The 25,947-nt window shown below is 44.1% G+C and overlaps 1 protein-coding gene and 1 long non-coding RNA gene across 2 annotated transcripts in view; one reads left to right on the top strand and one right to left on the bottom strand.

Annotated features, from left to right (window-relative positions):
• Positions 1-23,440, bottom strand: part of LOC130514513 (trinucleotide repeat-containing gene 6C protein-like) — a 31,605-nt gene extending 8,165 nt beyond the window's left edge. Inside the window, 16 exon segments of the mRNA XM_057014135.1 lie at positions 18-167; positions 254-430; positions 625-789; positions 889-1,129; positions 1,315-1,398; positions 1,527-1,646; positions 1,797-1,934; positions 2,111-2,329; positions 2,439-2,516; positions 2,597-2,763; positions 2,990-3,151; positions 4,384-6,873; positions 18,454-18,475; positions 19,334-19,433; positions 20,971-21,056; positions 23,346-23,440. Of these exon segments, the coding sequence (XP_056870115.1) occupies positions 18-167; positions 254-430; positions 625-789; positions 889-1,129; positions 1,315-1,398; positions 1,527-1,646; positions 1,797-1,934; positions 2,111-2,329; positions 2,439-2,516; positions 2,597-2,763; positions 2,990-3,151; positions 4,384-6,873; positions 18,454-18,475; positions 19,334-19,433; positions 20,971-20,975 (4,318 nt within the window). The 5' untranslated portion in view covers positions 20,976-21,056; positions 23,346-23,440.
• On the top strand, positions 22,578-24,372 carry LOC130514517 (uncharacterized). The gene is made up of 2 exons (XR_008947013.1): positions 22,578-22,725; positions 24,016-24,372. It is a non-coding gene; the product is annotated as an uncharacterized LOC130514517 (long non-coding RNA).
• Positions 24,373-25,947: the final 1,575 nt, after the last annotated feature.

Raw genomic sequence — 25,947 nt, 5'->3', positions numbered from 1 at the left:
AATCCCTCCACTCTCACCTCCACTTCTGTCCCGCAGCAGGTAGCGGTTAACATCCTGTATGGTGGTGTTGATGGTGGGCCCACTGGGCACACTACCAGGGGTCACATTAGGGTCTGTCTCAGGGTCGATATTCTGGAGACCTTTCCAGGGCACCCCGGGGCAGAACTCTAAAAAAAATAAAAAAAGAGTATTATTTTTATCTGAACACAATAGCACAACATTAAGCAACACATCTTGAATGGCCAGTCCATACCTGGTGGCCAGTTGATATTGGTCCCATTGGCCATCTTGTCGCTGCTGCTCTTGCCCTGCCCCCAGCTGTCGGGAGGGACCAGGGTGCTGCTGGGGGAGTCCGAGCTGGTCATCAGGTTGTAGGGGCTGTAGGAGTCCTCCAGCTGATGAGGCTTACCGGGTGGACAAAGGTTGGCACCTGAGAAATTGTGACAACGCTTTTAGAAGGCAGTGATGAAATGTAGAGACGTTGTGACTACATTTTAAGGAATTTTTAATGGGAACAAATGCGATTTTTAATCAAGGAAAAACACCATTTAATCTGATAAAGAATCAGGAATATCACCAATTTTGGTGCTGTTCATTTAGCCAGGATTCTGCTCGTTTCCGTACCGTGCTTGCCCAGGTTGGGCTCTAGAGGAGAGGAATTTCCTGAAAGGCTTTCCATGGAGTGAGGATGAGTCCACTGTGACAGGCGGGACTGAGGCTGGGGGGGTTCCTTCATTGCCAGACCTCCCACCTCCATACAGCTTACATTCATGTTTGGATTCATTCCAGCTGCACACAGCGACACAATACCACAAAAGGCAGTGTAACCATACACATATACTAATATACTGCATAATTCACTCAAAAGAGAAGTTAAATAGTCCTCACCGAGAGAGTAGGGGCTGTAGGTGTTGGGAGACGACTGTGGCTCTTTGGTCTGCATGTCAGGGAAGCCTGGAGCCTGGGGGTGACCTGGAAATGAATCCATGGTGGATTTAGCCCCACTCGGATGCAGGCCTGAGTGAGAAGGGGGCGGCTGCTGTTGCTGCTGCTTCATCAGCAGAGCCTGGGCCAGCTGTCGCTGGTGCTGCTGGATCTGCTGCTGCATGTTACTGATTGTACGTGCAACCTGTGACACCAGCACAACGTAGACAAGGTTTTGAAAATCTTTCTCTGCAAGAGTTATGCAAAACTAGCAACATTAATATGAAAATAACCACGCACAAAAGGACACTCGAAATAATCATGCGCAGAGCCTGAATGACAAAGAACTGGAAAGATTGGAAAACTTAAGTGTCCCGAGTGCAACCTTACCTGCTGCTCTTGTTGTCGAATGGGGCCGGAAACATTGCGCTGCGCCTGCAACATCTGTTGCTGAATTTGTAAACGCTGGTAAGCCTGCATATCAGGTAAAAACACAGTTTAGATATAAGTACCATATTTTGTACTTTCACTCATTTTAACTCACACGGAGTAACATCAGAGGCATCGAATAAACCAGGAGAGCAGAAGAGGCAAAGACTCACCAGTTGCAGCTGGTAAAGTTGATTCAGAAGAGTCATATGTTGAGGGTTTATTGGTGTGGTTAAAAGTGCAGGATTCAGACCAATGTTTTTTGCTGCAAACTGTAAGAGCTGTGCTTGAACCTGAAAGACGGGGTTTGGAACTCAGTGAACAAGCCATCAAGTGCAACTTCCAAGGAGTGGATAAATAACAGATGAAGAACACATTTTTAATCATATTTGATGGCACTGGAGTGCAGCGAGGGAAATACGGGCACGTTTGTGTGTTTGCACCTGAGGGGAGAGAAACTGAGGCACTTGAGCACGTAGACTAGGCTGAGAGGAATTGAGAGGCGGCACAGGCGGTTGAGGAGGCTGCGGCTGCTGCACCGCTCTGGCTTGTGATGCTCCACCAAACATTCCACTCTGCATCTGCCAGACGGAAAAGGACGACATAATCAAAAATTAAAGAAAAATAAATAACTTGCAAAATAACGTAATCAACATTTTTTCCCCTCAGAATGAGATTTAATATGTAAAGCAAATGAGAATAAACATTTTGAATGTTGTGCTGCATAGCAGTTCTTCAGATGAATGAGGCATTTAACCTTGTCCATGAAGGGCAAGCGTGGGTCTGCAGAAGGGTCTTTGGAGAGGAGTGGAGGCCGAGGGCAGCTCATGGGCTTATTGATTAGTCCATTGTTGTAGTCATGGCCGCTTATCGCCATTCCTCGCTTATCCAGTTCTGTTTTCTTCTCCAACAGGGCACTCATGGCCTGATCCAGGTTCATGTTGTTGCTCTTTAGAGCCTCTTCTGCTGGATCCCTCTGCAGAAGAAACCAGGAGGCATCAGTAATGCAGACACAAGCAAAAAACAATGATAGATGAGCCTGTAATATCGCCATTTAGAAGGCAGGAAAGCTAAAAAGGACTCACGGGGAAGCCCATATCTGTCAGCTGTTTGATAAGACGATTCATGATCCAGGTATCTTCTTGCTTCCCTGGGACTTTACCCTGAGTGTGGAGTTTGGAGAAAATGATATTTTACCCAGAAATGTGAGAAAATCAAATCAAATATTGTTTATCAGACTTACCTTCTGTGCAATTTTTTTAGATGCATTACCCCAAGAGTTACAGGAGGAGTTGCTCTCTTGGGAAGCAGCACTGTTCCACATGTCTCCGTCCTCAGCATCCCACTGACCCCCTGACAAGTTCAGCTCTTCTCCTCCCCCTCCCCATCCGTCTTGCATAGGTTTGGGAGCTGCATAATCAAAAGCATTGTGAGAAACTCATCAAAAGAGAAATTATATATGAAACATTTATTAGCCTGCAAAAATTAGGGTATTTTAATCGTGCATCTGACATGAAGAGCGACGGCCACTAGGGGTCAGTATTTATTCAAGGTAACAGTGCAGACATGATTAAGAATGCGGTACTTATTAGCAGGTGTTCACAGTATGTAAAAGCATACAAAAAGACCTGTTTACCAGGTTTGCAAGATGTGGATGTGATCCCTGGGTTGCCATCACCCCAGCTCCCAGTAGGCTTTCCCCAGGCAGACGTTCCATTATCCACAGAGACGGGAGCGGGTGCAGGTTCCCCCCACGAGCTCTCTGATTTTGCGTGGGAGCTGGGTATCTCTCCCCAACCTTAAAGATTCACAAACGAAAAAAGCCCCGTCAATGATCATATTTTCTACATGCAATGCTTTTTATGTATACAGAGTATAAACATAATTTTGCATCACTGAGGTTATCGTGAAATTTAAGGAGCCTTTTTTGGTGCAGTCGTTAGAATTTGTCTTTCTAACAACAACAAAATTAATTATCCTGTTTTCTATATTAATACTTCACCGTGGAAACTTTCTCCCTGACAACAAAGAGACAAGAAATGATAAATATACATCTGATGAAACCCAACTTTAAACATAAATCAGTCTTTGGCAAATACCATAGCCGTGTTTATCCTTGTGTTTATGAGTGGGAAATGCAGATTGTGCAGGAGGGCAACAATCTGGACTTGGCTTATCAGGAGAAAATGCCCATTTAAGATTTGGCATGGCCAAAACCCCCTTGGCATGACAGGCACAGCGCTGTCCATGGACCTGTGGCAGTGCCAGGATCAGCTTAGCTCTCTCTCCAGGAACAGGTCAAGTCTTAAAAGCTGCTCCAAACTTATAGCTAATGCTCAATCTTTTAGCATGAACAGCATGTGGAAGAAGGCTTTATATAGAGTGAAAGAAAGCATATTGAGCCCAAACCAAATGTAACTGACTCAAACAAAATTAATCTATACTCTTATTTTATTAGTTTTAATCAGCTAGTGATAGGGACAATCTGTCTATGACTGACGTATAATGATGTATAGTTGTCTGGTATATGCTTTACGTGTTCTTATGCGGAGGTTTTGTCGAGGCACAAATGTCGACCATCGTGTTGACATGCTATCTCAAGGGCACTGTACATGCCACCTGCTGTTGGTTTTACTGAGAAGCGGAAGGATTTAACACTCCTTCAAAAAAACAGTGGTTTGCTGTACCTACAATCAGCTACCACCTGACAGACGGTAACTCCCATTTAATCACAAACTTCTAACTCTCTGCAACACTTTTCCTACACAACACTTTGTAAAGAACATTGTAGCTCTTCCTTTTGAGTTGGCTGTGCCTTTGTGGAATGTGACATAGGGCCGCACTGGTTAACTCGTTGGGATAAGGAGAGCAAAGTAGGTCAAGATTTTACCTTTAAGAAGGATCAACAGATTGGAGCTTAACGGAACTGTGCTGACACATGAGAGCCGGCGCTCTGTTTTGGCATCATTATTGTAAACCATGAAAACAAATACATAATTAGATATTTATGCACACTAAAAACTGGGTTACCTTGCGCTGCAAGGGGACCCCTGTTGTGAGATGGCCCGGACTGATGCTGTACGACAGAATCCATGGTCCCACCTGTAGGCCCTGTGTTCTGGGGTGTTTGGGTATGGTTCTGTAAAGGTGCAGGTGGCCCATGAAAGGGGTGATTGTGAGGAGGAGGGTGGTGGTTGTTGTTCAAGCCTTGGGGGTTATTGCCTCCAGTGTTGACTTTTGTCTGTGACATTCCAGAATTGTTTCTATCCCACAGGTTGACTGTTTTGTTGTAGGTACCTGGGTCACCCCAAGCAGAGGTCCCATCATCTATCTCCATCTTGCGTCGGATTGAAGTTGGAGAGGGCTCTTCCCAGCCTGTTGGGTCAGATGAGGAGTCCTGCTTACTGCCACTCCAGCCTGCACTCTGTTTTACTGTGACAGACCCACTCCAAGATCCCATACCCTCTCCTACACTACTGCTATTTGGCCCATCCTGGGATTTACCAGCCCAGCCTTGGCTAGGTCCACTGGGACGCTGGCCTGTTGGTTCTCCCCATCCAGCATTACCTCCAGCCCCAGACACACCGGGTGCTGCTGAAGACATTCCCCAGCCTCTTGGTATTTCCTTCCAGCCTCCTGCCTCTCCCTCCCAGCTAGGGTTATTGGGGCTCTTTTTGCTCTCTTCTGGCTCTCTCCAGTCCCGGACATTATTGCCACCTCCACTCGTGCTCCAACTGTGAGATGCTTTTGGTTGCTCTCCCCAGCCCTGGGATGTTGTCTTAATATGAGACTCATCCCAACCAGCTGATTTCTCTCCCCAGCCTTGACCCCCATTTTTGGGTATACTGCTCGCAGGTCCTCCTGTTGGAGGTGTTGACCAGCCTCCAGTGCCACCTGGGGGTTTCATATTGGTGGGGGATTCACCCCAACCAGAACCAGACTGGTTGGTAGCAGCTATGCTTCCACCCCAACCTGAAGCTCCCTGAGATCCAGCCAAATCATTTTTGCTCCCAGGTTCAGTTCTTTGAGAAGGACCCATATTAGTATTTGAAGGCCCGTGAGCATCGTTAGGGGCAGTTGATCCTGAGCCCCATGATTCAGTGTCTACATCTTTCTTGCTTTTAGCATCATCCATGTCCCAGGATGTGTGTTGGCGAACAGGGGTCTGTCCCCAGCCAGTGTTACACAATACCCTTGGATCCAAATCCTGTGCTGGTATTAGAGGAACTGGATTATCTCTGGATGTGTGATCTCTATGCCTGGGATGCGATTCCATGCTGTCGCTGCTTCCTTCACTGGCACCAGCTGCGCTCACAGCTCTGCTCCAAGGACTAGGCTGTAGATCCTGGGGAGGAGAACTTGGAGTATCCCAGCCTCCCTGTGGCTCTTCATGGTGCTGCTTTCCCCAACCACCCCCTGACTGTTCGCTCCAGTTTCCAGAGTTTCCTCCTCCATTTCCTCCATGGCTCCAGCCAGAATCCCAGGCAGGTGTCTCCTTGGATGTGGGTGCTTTTGAATCACCACTTAAACCCCACACAGGGCTACCATCTTCACCATTGACCTGTGGAGCTCCTGGTGAAGGCTGGGATACAGATAACCCTACAGGTGTATTTCCCCAGCTGGATAAGTGGTGAATGGGGCTATGAGGTTCTTGCTTGGTATGATTTGGTCCATCAGTTTTAAGGTTCTGGGGTTCTGAACTGAAAGACACATTTGTGGATGGGGAAGGATGTGACTCTAATGTGTCAGAGGCCATTATGTTACCCCAGGCACTGCCAATCCCCGAGGAAATGCTGCTAGTGTTGCCTCCAGTTGAGGTGCTGGTCTGGGCTGGTGGAGGGCCTGGTTGATTACAAGAGTTGGATGTAGATTGAGGAGGTGAGATGGTGTTAGCTCCCCCTGAGCTGCCTCCCCCTGCACTACCCCCTTCATGTCCTAACACAGGCCATGCAGAAGGGTTAGCGTTTGGGTTTAGGTTCAAGTTAAAGTTGGCAGCAGATGATGATGAAGACGATCCCCAGCCCCTACTGCTTCCTGCCCCTACTGGGCTGTCACTCTTCATTTCAGTGCCTACTGAAGACTGAGAGGGACAATGAGAAGGTCCTGGCCCAGAGCCCCAGCTGCGATTGGCTGCAACCGGGTTAGATAGCATGCTGGTTCCAGTATGACTGGTGTGGTTGAGTCCACTATTGGCTTTGTTGCTAAGGTGGTTGGCAGGTAAGTGGCCAGTCTGGCTATTGGCCCCTGTGGCCATATTCACCACACTACAGCTATTACTGGTACTGCCACTGCTGGTCAGGTGACCAGGGTCAGTGTCCACAGGACATCCTCCAGGAGAGGCCTGGCTGTGTCTCAGCTTAATCAAAGGCCAAGCCTCTGTGTCCCTCTGGTCAATGATCAGTGGATCCCAGTCACCAAGAATGATGGAAGATGCAGCACTTGTGGCACTCCTGTTGGATGGCGAGACTCCCCAGAGGGGATTATCATACTGGGCTCCTTGGCCACTCAGCGGGGACAGATCTGTATGGGAGTAAAGAAATAATGCATTAGTTGGGTGGGAGGAAAGATCTTTAATGTATATATGTCCTCACACCCACATCAGCTTAAGTCTGGTAGAAATACCATGGAAACTTCTGAGACGCATGCTTAGGTGCACGATGCTTTGTTAATAAAAATAAATAACAAGCACCCACACAGAATGCACAAACATATAAAGAAGGATTATGGCAGCAGGGAGCCTTATTTAGAAAATAAAAGGCTAAAAGTCTTTACAGCCACAAATTTTCTTACATTTATTTCCCATTATGCAATTACCCAAGATGAGACCAATGTCTTCCATCAGTAACAAAAATCTAGATTTTAAGAACGAAGATGTTGCTGAACTGGGAAACATAAACATACATGTCTATTATGGAAGAGTTTTCTTTAAAATATATATATTTGTATTTAATATGTATTATTTTGTTATTCGTGAATATTGAAATAGTAAAAGCAATAAAAACTAAAATAAGTTTTAATTTGTGATAATGCCAATATTGACAGCAAAGCACATTATGAGCTGCTAACTGTGACTTTAACCACTCTGTTTTTACAGGTAATGTATAAAAGCAAATATGGCATCAGGTCACACTGGGACCTTAAATATGCAGCATTGCTGTGAAACGTTCACATTTGGTTTTATTTATTTGTAGAGCATCTACTTATGTTTTATTGTATGTTTTCCGTCTCTCAATTTTCTTTATTTTATGTGAAGCACTTTGGGCTCTGAAGACGTTTTTGTAAAGTGCTATAGGAATAACGATAGAGTACTACTGACAATTAAGCGAAAATAATTATTCACTTTTATTTTTACATTCAGAAACAATGTTATTTACAAAGATCAACAGCTAATTACAATTCAATCAGAAAAACTGCACTCAACGTTAATCAAAGGCAGCCTTTATCCTCACTAGTCTCCATCTGCAATGACAACACAAAGATTGAAAATCTTGTAAAAACCCAGTGTAATTATGTTATAATGTGGTGTATATTAGGTCTATTTGCAGATTGCTTTTGTTGCACTCATCAACTTCCTGTAATCTCAGTAGCTCTGCAGCAGCTCGGTGTTTACACATGTATTTAGATGCATGCCGTGTACGTGCAGACAGTGTCACAGCTGTATCACGGAAGTGACAGCATTTGTATCCCACTTTCTAATTTCGCATGCACTCCAACATTTGCGACCCAAGAGGGGAGCAGAAACTGAGAGGAAAAAAGAGGGCAGTGTGTTTCTGATACACAGGGTGCTGTCGTTTTGTGGCGTCGCTCTACCGAGAAGTGCAGGACCGCCATTTTCTCAGTCCTGAACTAAAGCCAAAAAGGCTCTAAGCTACTGTCTCTATTTCCAGCACTGCTCCTTGCTGGCGCACATTTCATGCACAAAAATGCAGTGCAGAAATGCTCAACAGCGTCTACATGCTGTGCACCACCGCTGCAGCTCTAGTCTGAAAAAGGGCTCTTTTAGAAGCAACTGAAACAACACAGAATACGCAGGAAAGCAATCAATAGAGGGAGACTGAAGAGGCAAAAAGACACATGAACAGTAGTAAAATACCTGTGGAGAGGTGCTTCCCAACCATCCTGCACTGAGCTAGGTTTTGTACGCCACCGAGTCCATCCTTGCCTCAATATGTCTGCTCAGTTCACCAAGCTTCTACAGCTTGTTTCTGAAATCCTGCCAAGAAGTTGCACAGCTCTTACGTGGTATGAGACAACCCCCTCCCTTCCTTCCTCACCCCTCATGCTCAGTCCCTCCCACCAACAGTGCTGTGGCTGGGTCTCTCCTCTCCTATCTATTGCTTTGCTCAGGCTTTATTTATATCATGCTCTATTCCTATCCTGACGGAGGATATTCTTTCTGGCTCTCCCCCTCCCTGGAATAGTGCTGCTGTTTGGGGGAAGGGAAAATTGGGCAACACTAGCGCAAGGGGCACAAGAAGAGTGAATAATTTCAGAAAAACGATATAAGGTAAAACAAAAAAGGTCCCTACAACTTAAATACACTCTTACGCCTTATGAAAAGTCTATAAACATTTAGTCAAGACCATTCCATCTGCAATTAAAGCTGCTGTCTCCCTCTTGAATACCAGTGACAGGCAAGAGGGAGAAAAGGAAGCCCAACAAAGGCTTGCTACACCCCCAAATGTATGAACTGCAACTTGCCATGCATGTCATTCTATTAGACATGGTGACAAATGTGTTTTTGTCTAAATTTTCTGGGTGCTGTGACTATAAATACCAAGTTTTATGTAGAAAACAAGTTTAAACATAGCCCAGGCCCACAATGTCAGACAAGGTGCAACTGCAAAGGAGATGTACATTATACAACAACAGGGACCGACATGCATGAGATTTTATATGGAGGGCAGAGACAGGTGGATAGCAGAAGGCTGGGAACTCCTCGAAAGAATGAAATAAAGAGGAGCCTCCTTTTGTGCCATGACTGGTATTGTTGATCCAAGCACCTGAGTAACAATACAATGAGTAAATGTTTGAAGGAGATGAGTCCCTTTATGGGGAAAAGCTCTCCCACTGCACCTCTTCAGGGTGAAGATATAATAGGTGCTGTGTGACTTCCCCCTGGCTTCTTTGTATGCCACACATGCACAACACACAAGGAATTCCGTGCATCTACTGTGCAGAGAAAAGAGGATAGACAACATTAACACTTTCAGAGGTGCCTAATTTCATTTTTAACCTAATACAAATACAAATTACATGCGGAAATGGCTTGGATCAGTCCTCAAGGGCCACAATCCATGAGGATTTTTCTGCTTTCGCCATTCACCATTCAGGGGGGAACCCAGATAAAAGAGTTGTCTAACCTGGTAGGTCACAAAACCTGGTTCGATTGTGGCACTCAAGTCTGGGGCTCAACACTCCTGACTTAGATGGATACTGAGAGATGGGAGGAGGAAGTAATATGGGAGGACAGTATGGGCCTCAGCTGGACTGATCGCAACTTAATGAAGTCCCTGAAGGGCAGATGCAAGGAATAGTACAGAGACGACAATGCTAGCTGCCAGCATGATGAACACCAGCATAGAGCAGCAGAATGAAAAGCAATGCCCATATCAAATATGTAAAATTTGGTTTCATTACCCTCAGAAACACTGATTGAATCACTGAATTAGTCATCACATTTGTTGTAAACTTTAGATGTGTATGTTATTTTTCCAATTGATTTAGCAACATACTGTACATGCATAGTATAAATGACTGCTGCCTTTCTTAAAGTACCATGGCAAAGTGAGAAGACAGACGACAAAATAAATGTTTGAGAGTGCATGCAGACGAATCGAAGACATTTGGTCATCATGTTTGCTCAGGATTATCCCCTAGCTCCTCCTTTTGTAAAGGCTAAATCAGGTCAAGGGCTTTCTCCACCATGCCAGTCTTAAAATAGCCCACTATCATATGCCCCCTCTACATGAAAGAGCTCTTGTGATACGGTTTATTAGTTAACGTCAACAGTGGGAACGGGCCACGATAATTGGAAGATCGACTGGCAGCCGCACAGCGGTACATACAGCCTGACTAATTTCGTAGCCGTAGGGGCAAATGAGGGTGATGTTCTTGTGGAGGTGGAGGATGCGAAGACATGCGTCAGAGCACAACAAGCTATGGCAGTGAGAACGGCAGGAGCGGCAGCACAGAGCAGCAGATGGAAGTGAAGGCTCAACATTTGTGGTTAACAGAGAGCTGAGGTTTAATCACGTCGCAAGATGTCCCAAACCTCTCTGAAGGGAATCCCAAGGCTGCTTCAGAGCATCATCAGCAGACTTGACGCACATGTCAAACCTAGCCTGTTTTTGAACCAGACAAGCAAGCTATTTGTTCAGAACCAAGTTGTTCTTTCACTTGACAAGGCCTGTTTACATTAAGATGCTGCAACATTGTGCTTAATGAGTACAATGCCTAAGGGCGAATAAACCCTAAAGAGTTCTGTTACAGCTTTTGACATGGAAACAAGATTGAACTTAATTGCTTGCAATGTAAATTACTAAACACAACTGTTAGCTTTTTGAATGAGAGACTGAGGAACATAGAATATGTGTCTGGGGTCAAAAGCTCATATTAACTTAACTTTCAACAACCCCATTTTTATCCACCAGCAGATGCTGCTATTCCTCTGAACAGGGGAAATGCCAAACAGTCAATGCTTGCTCAGAATCTTGAAACACCCTGTCTTCAGAAGTTCTCTGTGTACCAGCTTTGCATGAGCTTCTGTCAATCTCTTAGCAGGAAAAGCCTTACGTTATTGGGCTACCCTTGAGCCATCCTTCAAAGGTGCACGGAACAAAGGCAGAACTGACCAGATCTTTACAGAGGGGCGTAGAAAAGCAACAGCTTTTACTGTAAGCCATGAGTCACTTCAGCCCACAGCACTGGACTGTTGCCACGCTCAAAACCTCCTCATTTTCATCCTCTATTTCCTCCCCGCTTGGTCTTTCTAGGCCCCAATGAGTTATCCGATCAGCACACGTATTCTATAAGGCTCCTTTAAAAAGAGGAAATGCTCTCAGATTAGCTATCAAATTCCCAAAATATGATGACAAAAGAGAGGAGGAGAAAGAGGAGATAAGCCTCTTGTCTCAATGGAGAACTAAAGTCAAATAGTGTCAACATTGTTGTACAGTGCTCAGACTTTGTTTGTTAGAATTATTACAAACTATATGTATCCCTTAATATTTCTTTATGTGCGACACACAAATAAATAAGGTAACTTTCTCTTCTGTGACTGCTGTAGTAAATAAGACAACTCCACTTTGCTGTGGAGCCTCAGTAAATAAAACACACACAGCTGTGTTTACCCCATCCCCTTCTCCCGTATTCCACTATCCCCATACCTAATTCCCAGCCAGGTGGAGGAAGAATGAAAATAAACAATCTCCAGCACCTGGGATGAAAAGTGGCCTTACACGGCCTCTATAGTGCTGCGATTAGCACGCGCCAAATGAGAAAATATGTCATCAAATAACACCCATGCTGTTTCTCAGTCATTTCTGCTCATATTTAATACAATAATAAAGATAAATGCATGAGAAAATATAAAAGTTGGAGATGGCCGATGCTGGCAAGGTGGGTAGGATACAAAACAGGAGAACTGCAGGGATCGAGGACAGCAGGCAGCTTTAGGAAAAGCAGAGCTGTTCAAGTACATTTACAGATTTAACTGTATGTGTTATTAAATTTGACATTTATAAAAAAAAAATAGGGGAAAAAGGGCAGATGTAGATATTTTAGGAAGGCTGCTGTGGCTGCCCCGACTTTTGGATGAAGTGCCAGATCGCTAAAAATGCACGAGATTTGCCTTTTTTTTCTCCTGCTCCTTGTAGTTTCGTTCAAGAGAGCGGTCAGATTAAACACACAGCTGCTCTTTGAAAAAACCAGAGGACAGAAATAACTTGTCAATGTAGTAAACATCTGCCAAAATACGCGATGACTAAAAAAAAACAAAAAAAACGCTGGATTTGGCGCAACCTTAAATCTACATCACATTAAAAGACATATCTGAACTGAAAACAATGTAACAGCCCGCCCCTCACTGGTGTTAAGGCATGAAAAGAAGCCGCGAGTTAAAGTCTTAGCGGGCTCCTCAACTGTAGGTAAATGTAGAAATGCAGGTTAGGGGTCATCGTTAAACAGGATAAATAAGAAGGATTCACAGTCGGGCTTCCGAGCAAGATGCTTTGCAGCGCACAAAGCAAGCGAGATAATCGCTTCAGAACATTTCCTTACATAATAGAATAAGCTGGTAAACTAGAATGTTAAAAAGGATGCAGAGAATGTGTTTAAGACCTGCAGTTTACATGGTGTATTAGAATAAATGCAAAAATAAGCTGATCACTCAGACATAATGGACGAGACGTAACCCGTATTTGAATTCTTGCGTGTATTAAAATATGGTGGCTGGGGGTGAATGAAGAGTGTAAATGCAAAAAGAAATTCTTTATGGGCCTTAAATGAGTTATAAAGAGCACTGCTTCGCCATTGGCCGACATCCCGAGTGTGTGCAGGGAATCAATGAATAACGTGCACATGCAGGCAGCTCAACACACAAAAACAGTTATGTAATGCTGAGGCCCACACTGAGGGGAGAGGACGGGTTGTGTTTGGAGCATTGACTCAACTCTTAATCATTTTCCTCTGTATGGACATGTGCAGGGTTTGATCTAGTTTGATATCCTAACGTATGCAACGCCTTGCCATACTGCAGGGGGGTAAACAGGAGGGCTGTGAAACTCGAGCTCACATCGCATCGCATTTCTCTACATCTGATGCGTTTTCCTCTCAGGTCTTGCTCTGTATCCTTCCCCACCTTGTACATTCTTGTCCCCGGCGTTCCCCACGACATTATTCAAGCCTTCAGAGATGGCAGACGGAGAGAATTGTTTAGTTTCGCTTGAGGAAGTGATTTCCTCTTTAAACCCGCAACGCTCCACGCCTGTGCCACAACGTACGATAACGTGTATGAAGGCGATGATTATGCAGTTGGGACTCTCTGGCGTGTGACGTAGATTCTTCTGGAAGCTGGGGGATGGGGGAAGTTGGCTTTGCTGCTTCGTCAGCCAATCAGAGGAAAGACACGGGGAGAGGAGAGGGAGGGCAGGGGACAGAGAAATAAAGAGCGCTAACATACACTGTAGGAGCGAGGGAAGGAGGGTGGTGGGGAGAATGGTCCGTGTGAGAGTCTCCTCCCCCTGTGCACGCTCCAATGTGAGTGCAAGTCGGCTTGAAAACAGCTTTGCTTCAATCCGCTTACAGTTACAACGCCGTTTGTCTTGCAGCAGGCCACACTGTGATGGATTATTTTATTTAAAACTGACCACAAACACTGCAGAATAGGCGTCAGCGCCAATTTGCCAGAGTTGTAATCATCTAGATTACCGGAATTGAATTAAAAACTCGGTTCTGCTTATTAAGCGCAACTCTCACGACATCGAGCCGAAAAACTGAAATAGGAAGATCAGAGCCAAAGCCTTTTTGGGAAAAGCCGTGTGGGTGAACAAGAGAATTCCCAGTTCATTAAAGATGCACATGAAACTGAGGCCTTGGGGCTGAGCGCACTTAACTCACGGAATGAAAGCCCATGTTGTACTTTAGAAGGAGGTCTTAATTTTCAGAGGAGAAAGGGAAATGATGAGTGAACTTGTCTGAGTTGTTTAATCCCAAAGGTTGAATTGAGGGTGTCTGAGAGGAGAGAGAGAGCTACAGACAAGTGGGATTTTTTTATTTGTCTCAGTTAAAAACAGCAAAAACTGGCCACACGACCTTGAAATCAAAGAATCATTTTGATGTGTACGGTTAATGAGCCTTTTACTTCCATAAACTGCCATTTACAGTATTGAGTAACGCGCAAAAATTCCAAGTGTTGTGCAGATACACTGGTCAGAAAGAGTTGGTTACATGACACGGAGACAACCAGGAATTAAAGTACGTTCTTGTGTGTGTTAGAAGGGGAATAAGGCAGTGGATCGTTAATAAAGCAGGAAGCCTTGTCTTCAGGGTTCTTCATCTCTTTTCTCCTGTGGGCTTTCAAATGTAAGTAGAAAGCCTCACAGGAGAGCTGATTGAAGGGTTTTAATTAGACGTGAATAAAAATGACACGAACTGGAAAGTCTTCCCTTTTTGCATCGCATTCAGATTCATAAATCACGCAATGTGTGACTGCAAAGAGGTGCACGGGTGATCTGCAACACTCCACGTAGTTCCTCTGGTCAGTTTTAACCAGTTCTGCATGTGCAGACGGTCGGAGCTACTGCCGGTTAACCTGCTGCTTGTGTGTCCACTCCAGGCAGGGGACAGGTGGAAGACAGACGCTGCTGTATTTGGTGTACCACTAGCTGCAGGCGCCCCAGACTCCTCTGTTATGATTAACAGGAAGTGGTGTGTGAAAAAGAGCGGAACGTCCCGTACTCTTGACCCAGGCAGGCAGCTAACCACAAGTCCGAGAAAAACCTGACCTGACTGCATTAGCCTCATACAACAAGTGACAGGAGCATAAATGTTAGGATTCTATACTGATACTAACGACAGGACACAAATAAAAGTCAATACCAGTCAGTAATATGAATAAACAGAGCCCAAAAAGAGATAGATGCAACATTTTTATCGCATAAAGTCTATCAGTTCTCCTCCAATTGCAACTGAACGTACACATAATGCAGGCACTTTGATGAATACTCCATGTGCAGGTTTTAATGGGTGAACTGGTCACAGACCGGAGAAGTGCTGTGTGACTGAAGATGAGCCGTGTGAAACTTAAATTAAAACTGCTGAGAGGTTTTCACACTTAGTGTGTGTTTGTTTTATTATATATCTATTTATCGATCGAAGTGTCACACTGTGTGTGTCTATATATATATCTATAAAACTCTGTAGGATTAGGTCATGACACGTGCCAAAATGACACCCATGTGAATACCAGGCGCCACATTAAAGATGAGAAAAAGTCTTTATAATTTACTGCTGAGGGTTTATAATGTGGCTCAGCGGTGACTTTTTCAACAATGGTGACACCACAAAACAGCTCTCCTACACATTACTCCCCAACATATCTTTTAAAAGCCAATATCATAAACTCTTACAACGGCGTTCAATTACAACACACACCCGTGACCTAATGGTTGTCGATTTGAACGTAATTCAGAGATTTACTACACATCCGGATCCTAAAGCTTTTTTTCTCCAATTACTATATAACCACATCAACTCAAAAGCTGCTTCTTGATGTAAATAACAAAAATTGCATGTGTATTACAATTACACACAAACACACACAAATCTATTAAAACTGTGCTTAATTGTGGAAGACATATTGAAGACATGGGACTAATGGGAAAAAAAGACATAAATCCCTGTGATCACACTGCAATTTATGACTCTTGCACACAAAGTGCTGAGAATAATTACACAAATGTGAAATGGCAAATTAATCTATTCTACAATTACTGCCATGGCACTACTTTATAATAATGCCATCTTTTACTGCACCATGACAATGCGGCACATGGCATGTCCCATCTTTAATCTGGAAACCAACATAGGCAACAGCTTATTAACTCTTACAAATGAATTTACAAGTGCCGACAGCCACCGAGGGGCCAATACTGATTACAATTCAGTCATGACAAATGGCACCTTTGCTACAGATGAGCCGCCATCAAACAACACATCTGTGAAAGAGCGATGCTCAAACACTGATATCTGAGAGCTGTGCTATTCTTAGACTAAGAAGCAGGCCCAGAATCATTCCATGAGGTCCCTGGCTGTAGCGAAACCCAAAAGATGATATCCTGAAGGGTACTTGAAAACTTTTGCCGATTTAACCACACAACTGAAGGGAGAGCTCTGCTATTTGTGAGAAGCAGCAAAAAATCTGAATACATCTGTACTCTACCAGTGCTTTGCTGCTGAGGGAGGCCTTGCACAGTGAGGTAGAGCAGAGAGTCAGTAGTGGGATCCTATAAAGGGCCCCCTCAGCTGTGCCAGCAAACAGGAAACTGCTGTGCATTCTCACAGTTTCACGTGGCTCTGTCTGCTTTTTTCACCTTTTCCTATTTCGACTCAGTTGCTCTGTTACCTACCAGAGGCACTGCGTTTCAGCAGCATTCTCCCAACACTCTCCGCACATTAATTCCTGTGAAGCGATTCCCAGAAGACCACTGTATTCTTTTCCATTTTCCCTCCTGCTGCTCCCAGGTTGGGCCTCTCTATTAGACCATGTACAAGGAGGTGCAGGGTTTCTATGGTGCTCGGGGTCTTTCGGGGGGATCGCCAGTGTAAGGAAGGCTGTTGATTCAGCCTCTCTGCCGTCATTGTTCTCCTAATTAGTTCCCAATGCACTACTCTTACTATCAAAGATGATCTGCTTTTACTTTAGCCCCTCGGGTCTAATTGTTGCTTGGAGGGGAATGATAACTTATCAATGCCTTTAAGTTTTTTTTTGTCAATTCTGAAATTATTATATAGCTTATAGGTATAATGACTGTTAATCAGAAAAGAATGATACAGCACATTTAAGTTCACAACGCTTGGAAAACATAAAACATGGTATATTACTATTATGAGCAGAAGGATACAAATGAGTATACTGCTGGATAGTGTAAAGGCTTAGAGGAAAGCATTCTATATAGGTCAAAGTGTGCATGCCGCCAAGCTAGGAAGGAGACAGCCCAGCGAGCTTGGGTCACAGTCATTAACACAGCTGAGGCTGGTTCGGACACTGGAAGGAATAATGGCTGAGAAGGAGCACCTCTATGACATTAGAGTCTCATTAACTCATCCTTCAGGGAGACCATGTGGGGTCAAAGCAGTGACCTCTGCTGATGGGGAGTTTGCATGTCAACTCACTCTTTTTAACAGAGCGCAACTAAAAATAAAGAGCTTCTGAACTCACAAGAGCACATGTGGCTGAGTTCAGCTATATGAGCACAAACTCTTATAGATCTCACGTGTGTATAGATTTAACTGAATGTATATATTCCTTGCCAATAAATTCATACGCTTAAAACTCAATCTGAGTGAGTTCTATGTGATATATAATTAGCTGACATGGGTATTCAGACTCTTTGGGATCTGGGTGCCTTCTGGTTCTCTTCAGTATCTTTTAAACGTTTTGAAATTGGTCACCATATGTGGTAAATCCAACTCATTTACCATGATTTGTATAGACACACAGCTGTCAATATAAGGTCTCACAGTAGACGATGCACATAATTGTAAAAACCAGGCCGTGGGGTCAAGAGAACTCCCTGCAAGAGCTCAAGGACAGGATTGATTCAAGGCACAGATATAAGAAAAGCTACAACAGATTTCCTGTTGCATCGAACATTCTTAGGAGCACACTGGCCTCTATCCATGTCCCGAGCCTCATGTTTGGGCCATGGTGCTTAGGACAATAACCCCTGACACACAGCCAAGACAAGCAACACTGGATTAGGAACAACTGGTGTCCTTGAACTTAATCAAAGCCTGTGGACAGAGATGAAAATGGCTCTTTAACAATTATCCCAAACCAGTCTGACAGAGGATCAGCAGAGAAAAATGGAAGAACAGCCCCAAATCCAGGTAGGTAAAACCATTATAACCAAGAAAAGTGGAGGGTGTATTACTGGAAACATTATCTTTTTTGTTTTGAATAAATTTGCATAACGAAATACAAAATTATTTTTTCCAAAAGTGAAAGGATCCAAAAAGCTGTCCAAAAGCACTCTTCAATGAATCCTAAATTGATATTTTGACCCATACTTCCAGGTATGTGCATAGATAAACAAATCACTTCGTATGGTAGCATTCATTTGGCTGTGTTTGTTTCCTTCCCCTGATATAGCCTCTCTTGACTATGACGATGTGCCTCAGGAAAGCCAAAGAGAGACCTGCACCATCCCCCTGCTGGTTATTAGCATTAAACGTGAACTCAACACCATTTTCATACTCATTTTGTGACCTTAATACCTCCTGTTGGCTCCTTGAGGGTTTTTGTGTTGTAACACAACTTAGCAAAGCATCATGCAAAAGAGCACAGTTAACTACCTATTTAAAACGTTAACAACTCACCTTTGGTTTCCTGTTCTGTGACCTGAAATAGGAGGGAAACAGCAATATCAGAGAAAATTGTCAGCTGCCCAAAAGCGCTGAATAATTACAGGTATCGCCGCCATCGGAGCTGCATGATGACCTCCGGCCCCGCTGACCCACTGTATAAATAGTGTATTTTTGTATGTGTTTCTCTCCTCTCCTCTCCTCTCCCTCTCCCTTCTATCCTCCACCTGTCCTCCGCCCTTCTACTCTCTCTCTACCCAGCTGGCCATCAGCAGGATGGTCCCCCTACATGAGCTTGGTCCTGCTCAAGGTTTCTTCCTGTTAAAGGGGAGTTTTTCCTTGCCACTGTTGCTTGTCTGGGGTCAGGCCCTGGGATTCTGGAAAGCACCTTGAAACAATTTTGATTGTAAAAGACGCTATATAAATATAGATTGATTTGATTTGATAATGAACCCGATCTATCAAATAAACTTTTACGTTATCAAACTATGAAAATAAATAATACATTCACATCAATTTAACTGCTTGATGAGGCAACAAGTTTGAAAGAATAAAAGGGAGTGTAAGCATTCTCACGGTTAGATAAGAGCGGTCAAACATATTACTAAAAACAGTTCGACCACGGAAAGAAAAACCGTCCTCAAGAAAAGAAGCAGAAATTTTGGCTGCAGTGCAAAGGCAGAAACGCAATGACATTCCGGGTTGCTACTTCAGGGGAAACACACACAACAAAGTGCATGTGCACGGTACCCATGTGATGATTTTATGTAACTGCCGCAGAACCAGCTGAGTATACTGGTCTCTGACTGGGCTCTTTATTTGATAAGGTTGAACAGAATCTCCCCATTATAGCTCTGATTAACTGGCAGGCAGAGAGGCGCAAACATGAGCTTACCTTTTTCTCAGCAACGTCTCTCTTCTTCTCTTCTTGCTTTATCTTTTTCTTATCATCCATCAAATGGTTTTCCTCTTGGTATACTGGATTCTTCTCATGGCTTGAAAAAGAGAAAGTTGCAGAATTTATTTCAATTAAGTTCAAAAGATATTTTATTAAGTGCAAAAGGATCTAGAGTGCAATGCCAATAGAACCATTTTTTAACAGAAGTACAACCAGACCGTAAACTTGTACGCAGGGTAACAAAAGACAGGTAAGGATGTCAAAGGGATCAGCTTGAACAGCTACATATACTGGATCTGAATTGCTTTAAGCATCATGACAGCAGTGTGTTCTCCTGCCATGTCTTTGCTGCTGAAGGTGCATGGAAATGTGTGCCATTGCCTGGCAACAAGCTCTCCTACAAGTCCAGGTGGAGACAGACAGTGCCTTAAAACAGCATGGCGGTATCGCTTGGTTGCAGAGGCTCAATGAGAGAATAGAAAAGTAGATTACAGAAAACACAGATCCTGCAAGTATTTAAGTACATCAGCAGTGGAAACAGCCAGCTCCAGCTTCAACGTGATGGCAATTTTAACGGTAAACGTCTTCATCTCAGCACATGCCTTTAATATCTGTGGGAGGCAAAGAGCTGAATTCAGTCAGACTTCTGGCAGAGGTCATACTACAAGCTTAAGAGTTTTGTTGCAATTTGCTTTGGAACGGGGGAAAAAAAGAAATCTTGCATCTATCTGGAATGTTTTACCATTAAGGTGCCGGATATGGAAGCTACTGATTCAGCTAAAAAGCTAAATAAAGCTGGATCTGTTCCTTTCAATGGCATCAGTGAGGCTTGCAGGGCTCATGCAGGATCAAAGGATAAGAGAGATGCTCCAGTTAAAGCCCAGACAGATGTGATAACTGATGCTTCCTCGTGTCCATTTGCATTAAGTACAGTAATTTAGTAAAAACATACCTCTGGACAAATCACGCGTATTGACAGTAGATTTTCTTATATGAATGGATGCTTTTCAATATACGCATGGTTTGTCCGCATGCGTGTTTTGACTAAATTACTGCACTTAATACAAATGGACACGAGGAAGTATCAGTTATCACATGTGTCTTGGCTCAATTTAATTTACCGATATGAAACTTTGGCCAATATATTTAGATTTATTGACGAAAACAGCAGTGTCATATTTAGCACTGCTGCGTGAGAAGTGGTCTCTATGGTATCCAGTGCTCATCCTGAGCCTGTGGCGGTCCCCCCACGTTAGCTGACATCCTTCCAAACTCCAAAGACCTCCCCCCAAGAAACATTTCCTCTTGTGCAACGCTACTACATGCGTAATGACGCATAACTCAGGACTCGAACATGCAAAGGCATAGATTGCGCGTGTCATCGTGATAGGAAAAAAAGATATGGCTACTGCGCAGGGAATGCTTTAAGCAACCTCATCTCAAACATACGCATCTGTGCTCACTTTTTTGTTCAGTTTGTGGAGAATAACACAAAAATGAATCATCTCGGGATATACAGATGCTACTGTAAATACAGATAAATGTGCTATTAAATACCGACACGGTACAGTCCATTATATAATAAAAATAAGCACAACCGGGAGGTGTGTTTACTTGCAGCAGTGCGAACCTACAGCATGAGCAGACGTCTGTGCCGGGGCTGGTGTTGATATGAAGAACGGAGGGCAGTAAGCTCAGCCCTGATGCAGAATTACATCCCCTGTCAGAACAACAGGATTAGAGCTCGGTGGCCCTCTTTCAAAAAAGACTAACCCTACCGACAAAGGGGAGCAAAAATGAATAACAAAAATAACAGATCAGGTGGAGGGGGGCAAGGTCGCTCTAATAAACAGGCGGAAACAGAATGAAACAGAGAGGAAGAGGAGGGTGAGGAGAGTCCGTTTCTACAAGGTGAACTGTGGATATGCAAATGCCTCACTGCCCCACATTGGCGAAATGAAGATGAGGGAGCTACGATTGATGGGGCTGGTTTGTGTGTGAGAGAGATGGGGGAAGGGGTGCTAGACGGCAGTCGCTGGGCACAGAGCCAGGAATGCCATCGCTTGAAGCCAAACAAGAGCACGGCGAGCCCTCAAGAGAACAGTCGCAACTACAACGGCAGCCGCCATTGCTCGCGGAATGCGCCGTCCCGTTTTTGCTCCTCTGCGCAGTCGCGCCACTTCTTTTTGGCTTGTTTACAGCCCATGTAGACACGCTTGGAGGGTTTCCAAACCTCAGATGCAACATGCAAAAAAACTAATACAACAGTGCGCATACGAAGAAAATTGTCTGCACCATATTTAAAGTCATGCGAGGGCCAGAAATTGCTGGGTGAGCACTGACAAAGTCCTTCTACTCTGCAAAGAGGATTGCACTGAGTAAAGTACATGAGGCTATTCTCAGTGTGTTCATGCTAATGCTTTCTGACCCAGCCTGATGACAAGGAACAAACTTATGCTGCCACCACTACCACTCTGAACCAGCCCCTTAAAATATCTCGTTCGAAGTGAACCCGCTGCCTTCACTGTCCACTTGTGAAACATATGTCATTTTATTAAACATTCTCCATTAATCAACGCAAATCTTGCTAAATTCTAGCAAGTAGGTGTTGTTTGAGTTACAAGATGCCTTTAAGCGGCACACATAAAAGAAACTTTTGGACATTTTCTACTCTAAAATTCTGCTTAGAAAAACATATCCTGTAGATTGCAACCTCCCAGGGAGGGAGGCAGTCGGTTAACCCTTGTATTATAGGAATACAGGCAAATCGTTTTCCTCAGAACTCCAGTTAAGCTTTTGATCACCAACAGAAAAAAAAAAGGTTCCAGTAAAACAAATTACACAATATGATGGCAAAATGCCTTTTGGGCCACTTGTCCGGCACTAAGCACAGAACCATCAGGGGTGGTTTGAACTGAATGGTGGGGCCATGACCCCTGTTTTCAGAAATAGCAATATTTAGTTGCATACTTTTGTTTTCAAGCCCCCTTTGGTGCCTCTGTGTGAATACACACTGCCTCCTTCAGAGAGTGCTGACTGGGGCCCCTGACCTGGCAGCAACAGACCCCCCCCCCCCCCACACACACACGCACCACGTTCATTTTATCCCTCACCAGATGCAGGTCCAAATTAGGGGTTCTGACACACGGGTTACACCTGCGGGCCTCAAACCTTACGTCAGCCTGCCCTCTACATGCATGCAAGTGCTAACATTCCCAGTTTGTTCACACTCCCTTCTCCAGTGGGCCGATCTGTCGCTGCAGGATATTGGGTTGCAGCAGGAACCGGGCACTGACGATGGTCTCTATGGTGAGGGACATACAGGAAGCAATCACCGGGGAAGCCTCTCAGGTTTGGTACAGGAAGGTAAAGTCGACCTGCTACAACAGGTACGTCTTCTTGCATTTAAGCAGTCCGGCAACACTTTCAATTCAGGATCTCTGTACAACAATTATTTGCTTAAAAGTAGCAACTCGGTGCATTTTGTAAAGCTAAAATAAATAGCGATCAGCGAATGAGTATACCGCGATTAAACTCGACTTGTTAATGCGTTTACTGCTCATCAGGTGATGCATAGATGCATAAATCCACTTAACTCTGCAGCATCTGATAGCGATAACAGATAACAAGCAAGCACACCAAGGCAACAAGCCGTGTCTCTAAAGCGTCAACATTCGCGGCAAGTCACCAAGTAATAACACAGGGCGCCCTTGAATCATCTGCATTAGGAAGCCACCGCGGAGGCCAGGGCCAACCACAAGTTACACATATGACCTTATATGAATAAATAAACAGGGTTAACAACCCTTGCACGCAGACTGTGCAACCAAAAAAAGCCATTAAAAAGGACCCAAAGCGACGAAAACATTCGCGTCAAAGTGGAGCTCAGCCGAAAATATTTTTCCCTCGCATCTCAGCTGCCATATCCAGCTTGTAATTTCTGCCGAAGAGGGGCGTAGGGCCGCGGATAGCGTCGCGACGTGCCCTCATATGAATTAATAAATCTTACCACGAAACGTTCAGGGCTTTCTCGTCGGCGGCGGAGATTGTGCAGCCATTTTGTAGTAACTGACCGGAGCAGCAGCTCGACACGGTTGAATCGGTGGTAACGGGAGGGGGGAGGGGCGCCGTCCTGCCACGTGATCTTCAATAACAAAACAAACTGGTCCCACTTCGTGAAGCTCCACCTTCCGCCGTTTCCATGACAACTGCAGCACTTCCATCCGCTCTCGGTCTGCTCCGTCTCTCCGCTGCTGTGTGGTCCAGTTCTCCCGTCTGCTTTACTCTTTTATGGCTGAATAACAAAGCAAACAAATAAATGACTTGACACGCCACACGTGAGAAGAGACGCCGTCTCCATATTAATCAGTCTTATGACATGAAGCGCGCCGTTTCTATGACGTTGCTACGTATTAACACCAATAGATGGCGCTGTTTGGCATTAAGCCACTAGACGCCACACCACGCTGCTGTTGTTATGGCATCTGGTGTCCTTTATTTAAATATCGCCAGCCTCCTCTATAATCGGAGTGCAAGTGTGTTTTAATACTGTCTGTTGTGTAAAATGTAGAAAGATACTTGCATGAGGTTGTTGACAGAAATGGTAACGTTTTTTTTTTAAAAAAAATCACTTTCTTTAATCATTACTAATGTTGTGTCTGTTGTGTTTTTTTCCACAGAAACAAAAATGAAAATTATGGGTGCAAACCTCAACTGCGTTCTGAAACTTTAGATGGGGATTTCCATGTGACGGATGAGGCGAGAGGATTTTCCTTGTTTGTGCTGAGGTTTGATGGCAACAGGAAGTCACCAGTTTTCTGACAAAACATGCAGGTTGTTTTTTTTATGCATCCTGAAATGAGGAACATTTTTCACATGGTGCACTTTTCTGTACTAATTTCAGTTAGATTTTAATACCCGATTGCCACATAGATCTAGTTATCATTACTTAATTCAGAAGTAATCTAAAGAAAACTATTTTTGCCATTCAAGCCATCCCCACTGTTCAACAATCAATAAAATATCTCTAAATTTGAGTAATGACATTAATGTGTCATTGTATCAAAAAGGGGCACATTTTTTTAACCAATGACTGTTGACTTATGCTGTATCAATAATCATTTTCAAAGGAGCGATGGCCTTGTATTCAAATTTCTGCTGCAGCAGTAGAAAAAACTACAGGTTTATGCATGATTTGACACATCAAACACTGTTAGATATAATTGCAATAGAATGGGGCAGCTAATTCATGTCCATGAGCTAATACTGCTATCTTTAAGGTGACAAAACAACCCTCCGCAGAAATATTTTCTCCACCATTGAACTGTGGAGACAGAAATAGGAATGTCGCATTCGCCAGGCCAACATGTCACCACTCGATGAGCCATATCTGGAGCTGACTAAATACCCCCGCTCTGTATCTCATTATCAGATACTTAAGTCCACTCCAAATGAGACTTCTCTGGTATCTGATGGGAAATGAATATGGAAACATCAAACATTGACGGCCCACAAAGAAATAATGAATCTGATTACAAAGCGAGGCGATGGCCACCATGTGCTCGCCGCACACGGCCATCTGTTGTGTCAATATGGATTGTGGTGTCAGCTACATCTGGATAATTGCAGATATGCATTACGGTGGCCAAATGCAATTATTTGGACTGCAAGATGATGGAGTGCAAATCGGGAATTATGTTGGGAGGACAGGAGGGGAAGCACTAATCAAACACCCCGGTGATAAATGTTCCTGATAAAAAGGAGCGCGTGTCTGACTACATGTAGTGTGTGTGTGTTGTCCAGAGGTTGATATCATCAGCTCCTTTTCATGAACATTTAAATTATGATTCTTCCCTCTTTTTGGGGCTCATCTCATGCTCATCTAATGGAATATTCAGAAAAGATGCGATGCAAATTGACATCTGGCTGATGCTGCTGATGATCTAATTTAGGCAGTGCTGAAGATTCTGAAAGGGAAGAATCGCTATAGTTAATTTTTCCACCCAGCTGTTTAAGTTGAAACGGTATCCTTTGGATGTGTGTGTGTGTGTCCTGTGATGGACAGATGACGTGACGCTGGTGTTTGGTTAACAGATAAAATGATAGATGGATGTAAAATAAAAGGCAGATGCCATTAAGATGCCCGACACACACACGCACGCACGCACGCACGCCCGAACGCACGCACACACACACACACACACACACACACACACACACACACACACACACACATATATCTTGTACCTATTTGTGAGGACTTTCATTGACAAAAGACGTACCGAGCTCCCTATCCTGCCCCTAACCATCCCAACTAACCCCTAACCACAACCATAACCCCCAATTCTGGCCTCATCCTTAAAAACATCTCTTCACCCTCTAGAAGTCCTTTGAAGTTATGCGGACCAGCCAAAATGTCCCCACTTCCAGAATGAGGATTTTGGTCCTCAATATGTAGCACACATCAACAGGGCAATTTAACAATTCTGTCGATTGAAATTCCGCTCTAAGATTTGCGCTTTGATGCTTCACCTTGAGGTTCTCTTGGTAACACAAACGAGGTGGGCGATTGTGATTTGCAACCGATCCCACGTGTGCAGCGTGAGAGAATG

This window comes from Takifugu flavidus, chromosome 18, assembly GCF_003711565.1.
Source record: "Takifugu flavidus isolate HTHZ2018 chromosome 18, ASM371156v2, whole genome shotgun sequence".
NCBI lineage: Eukaryota > Metazoa > Chordata > Actinopteri > Tetraodontiformes > Tetraodontidae > Takifugu > Takifugu flavidus.
Note: the sequence above shows the minus strand (reverse complement) of the source record. Positions and strands in the feature narration are given on the sequence as shown.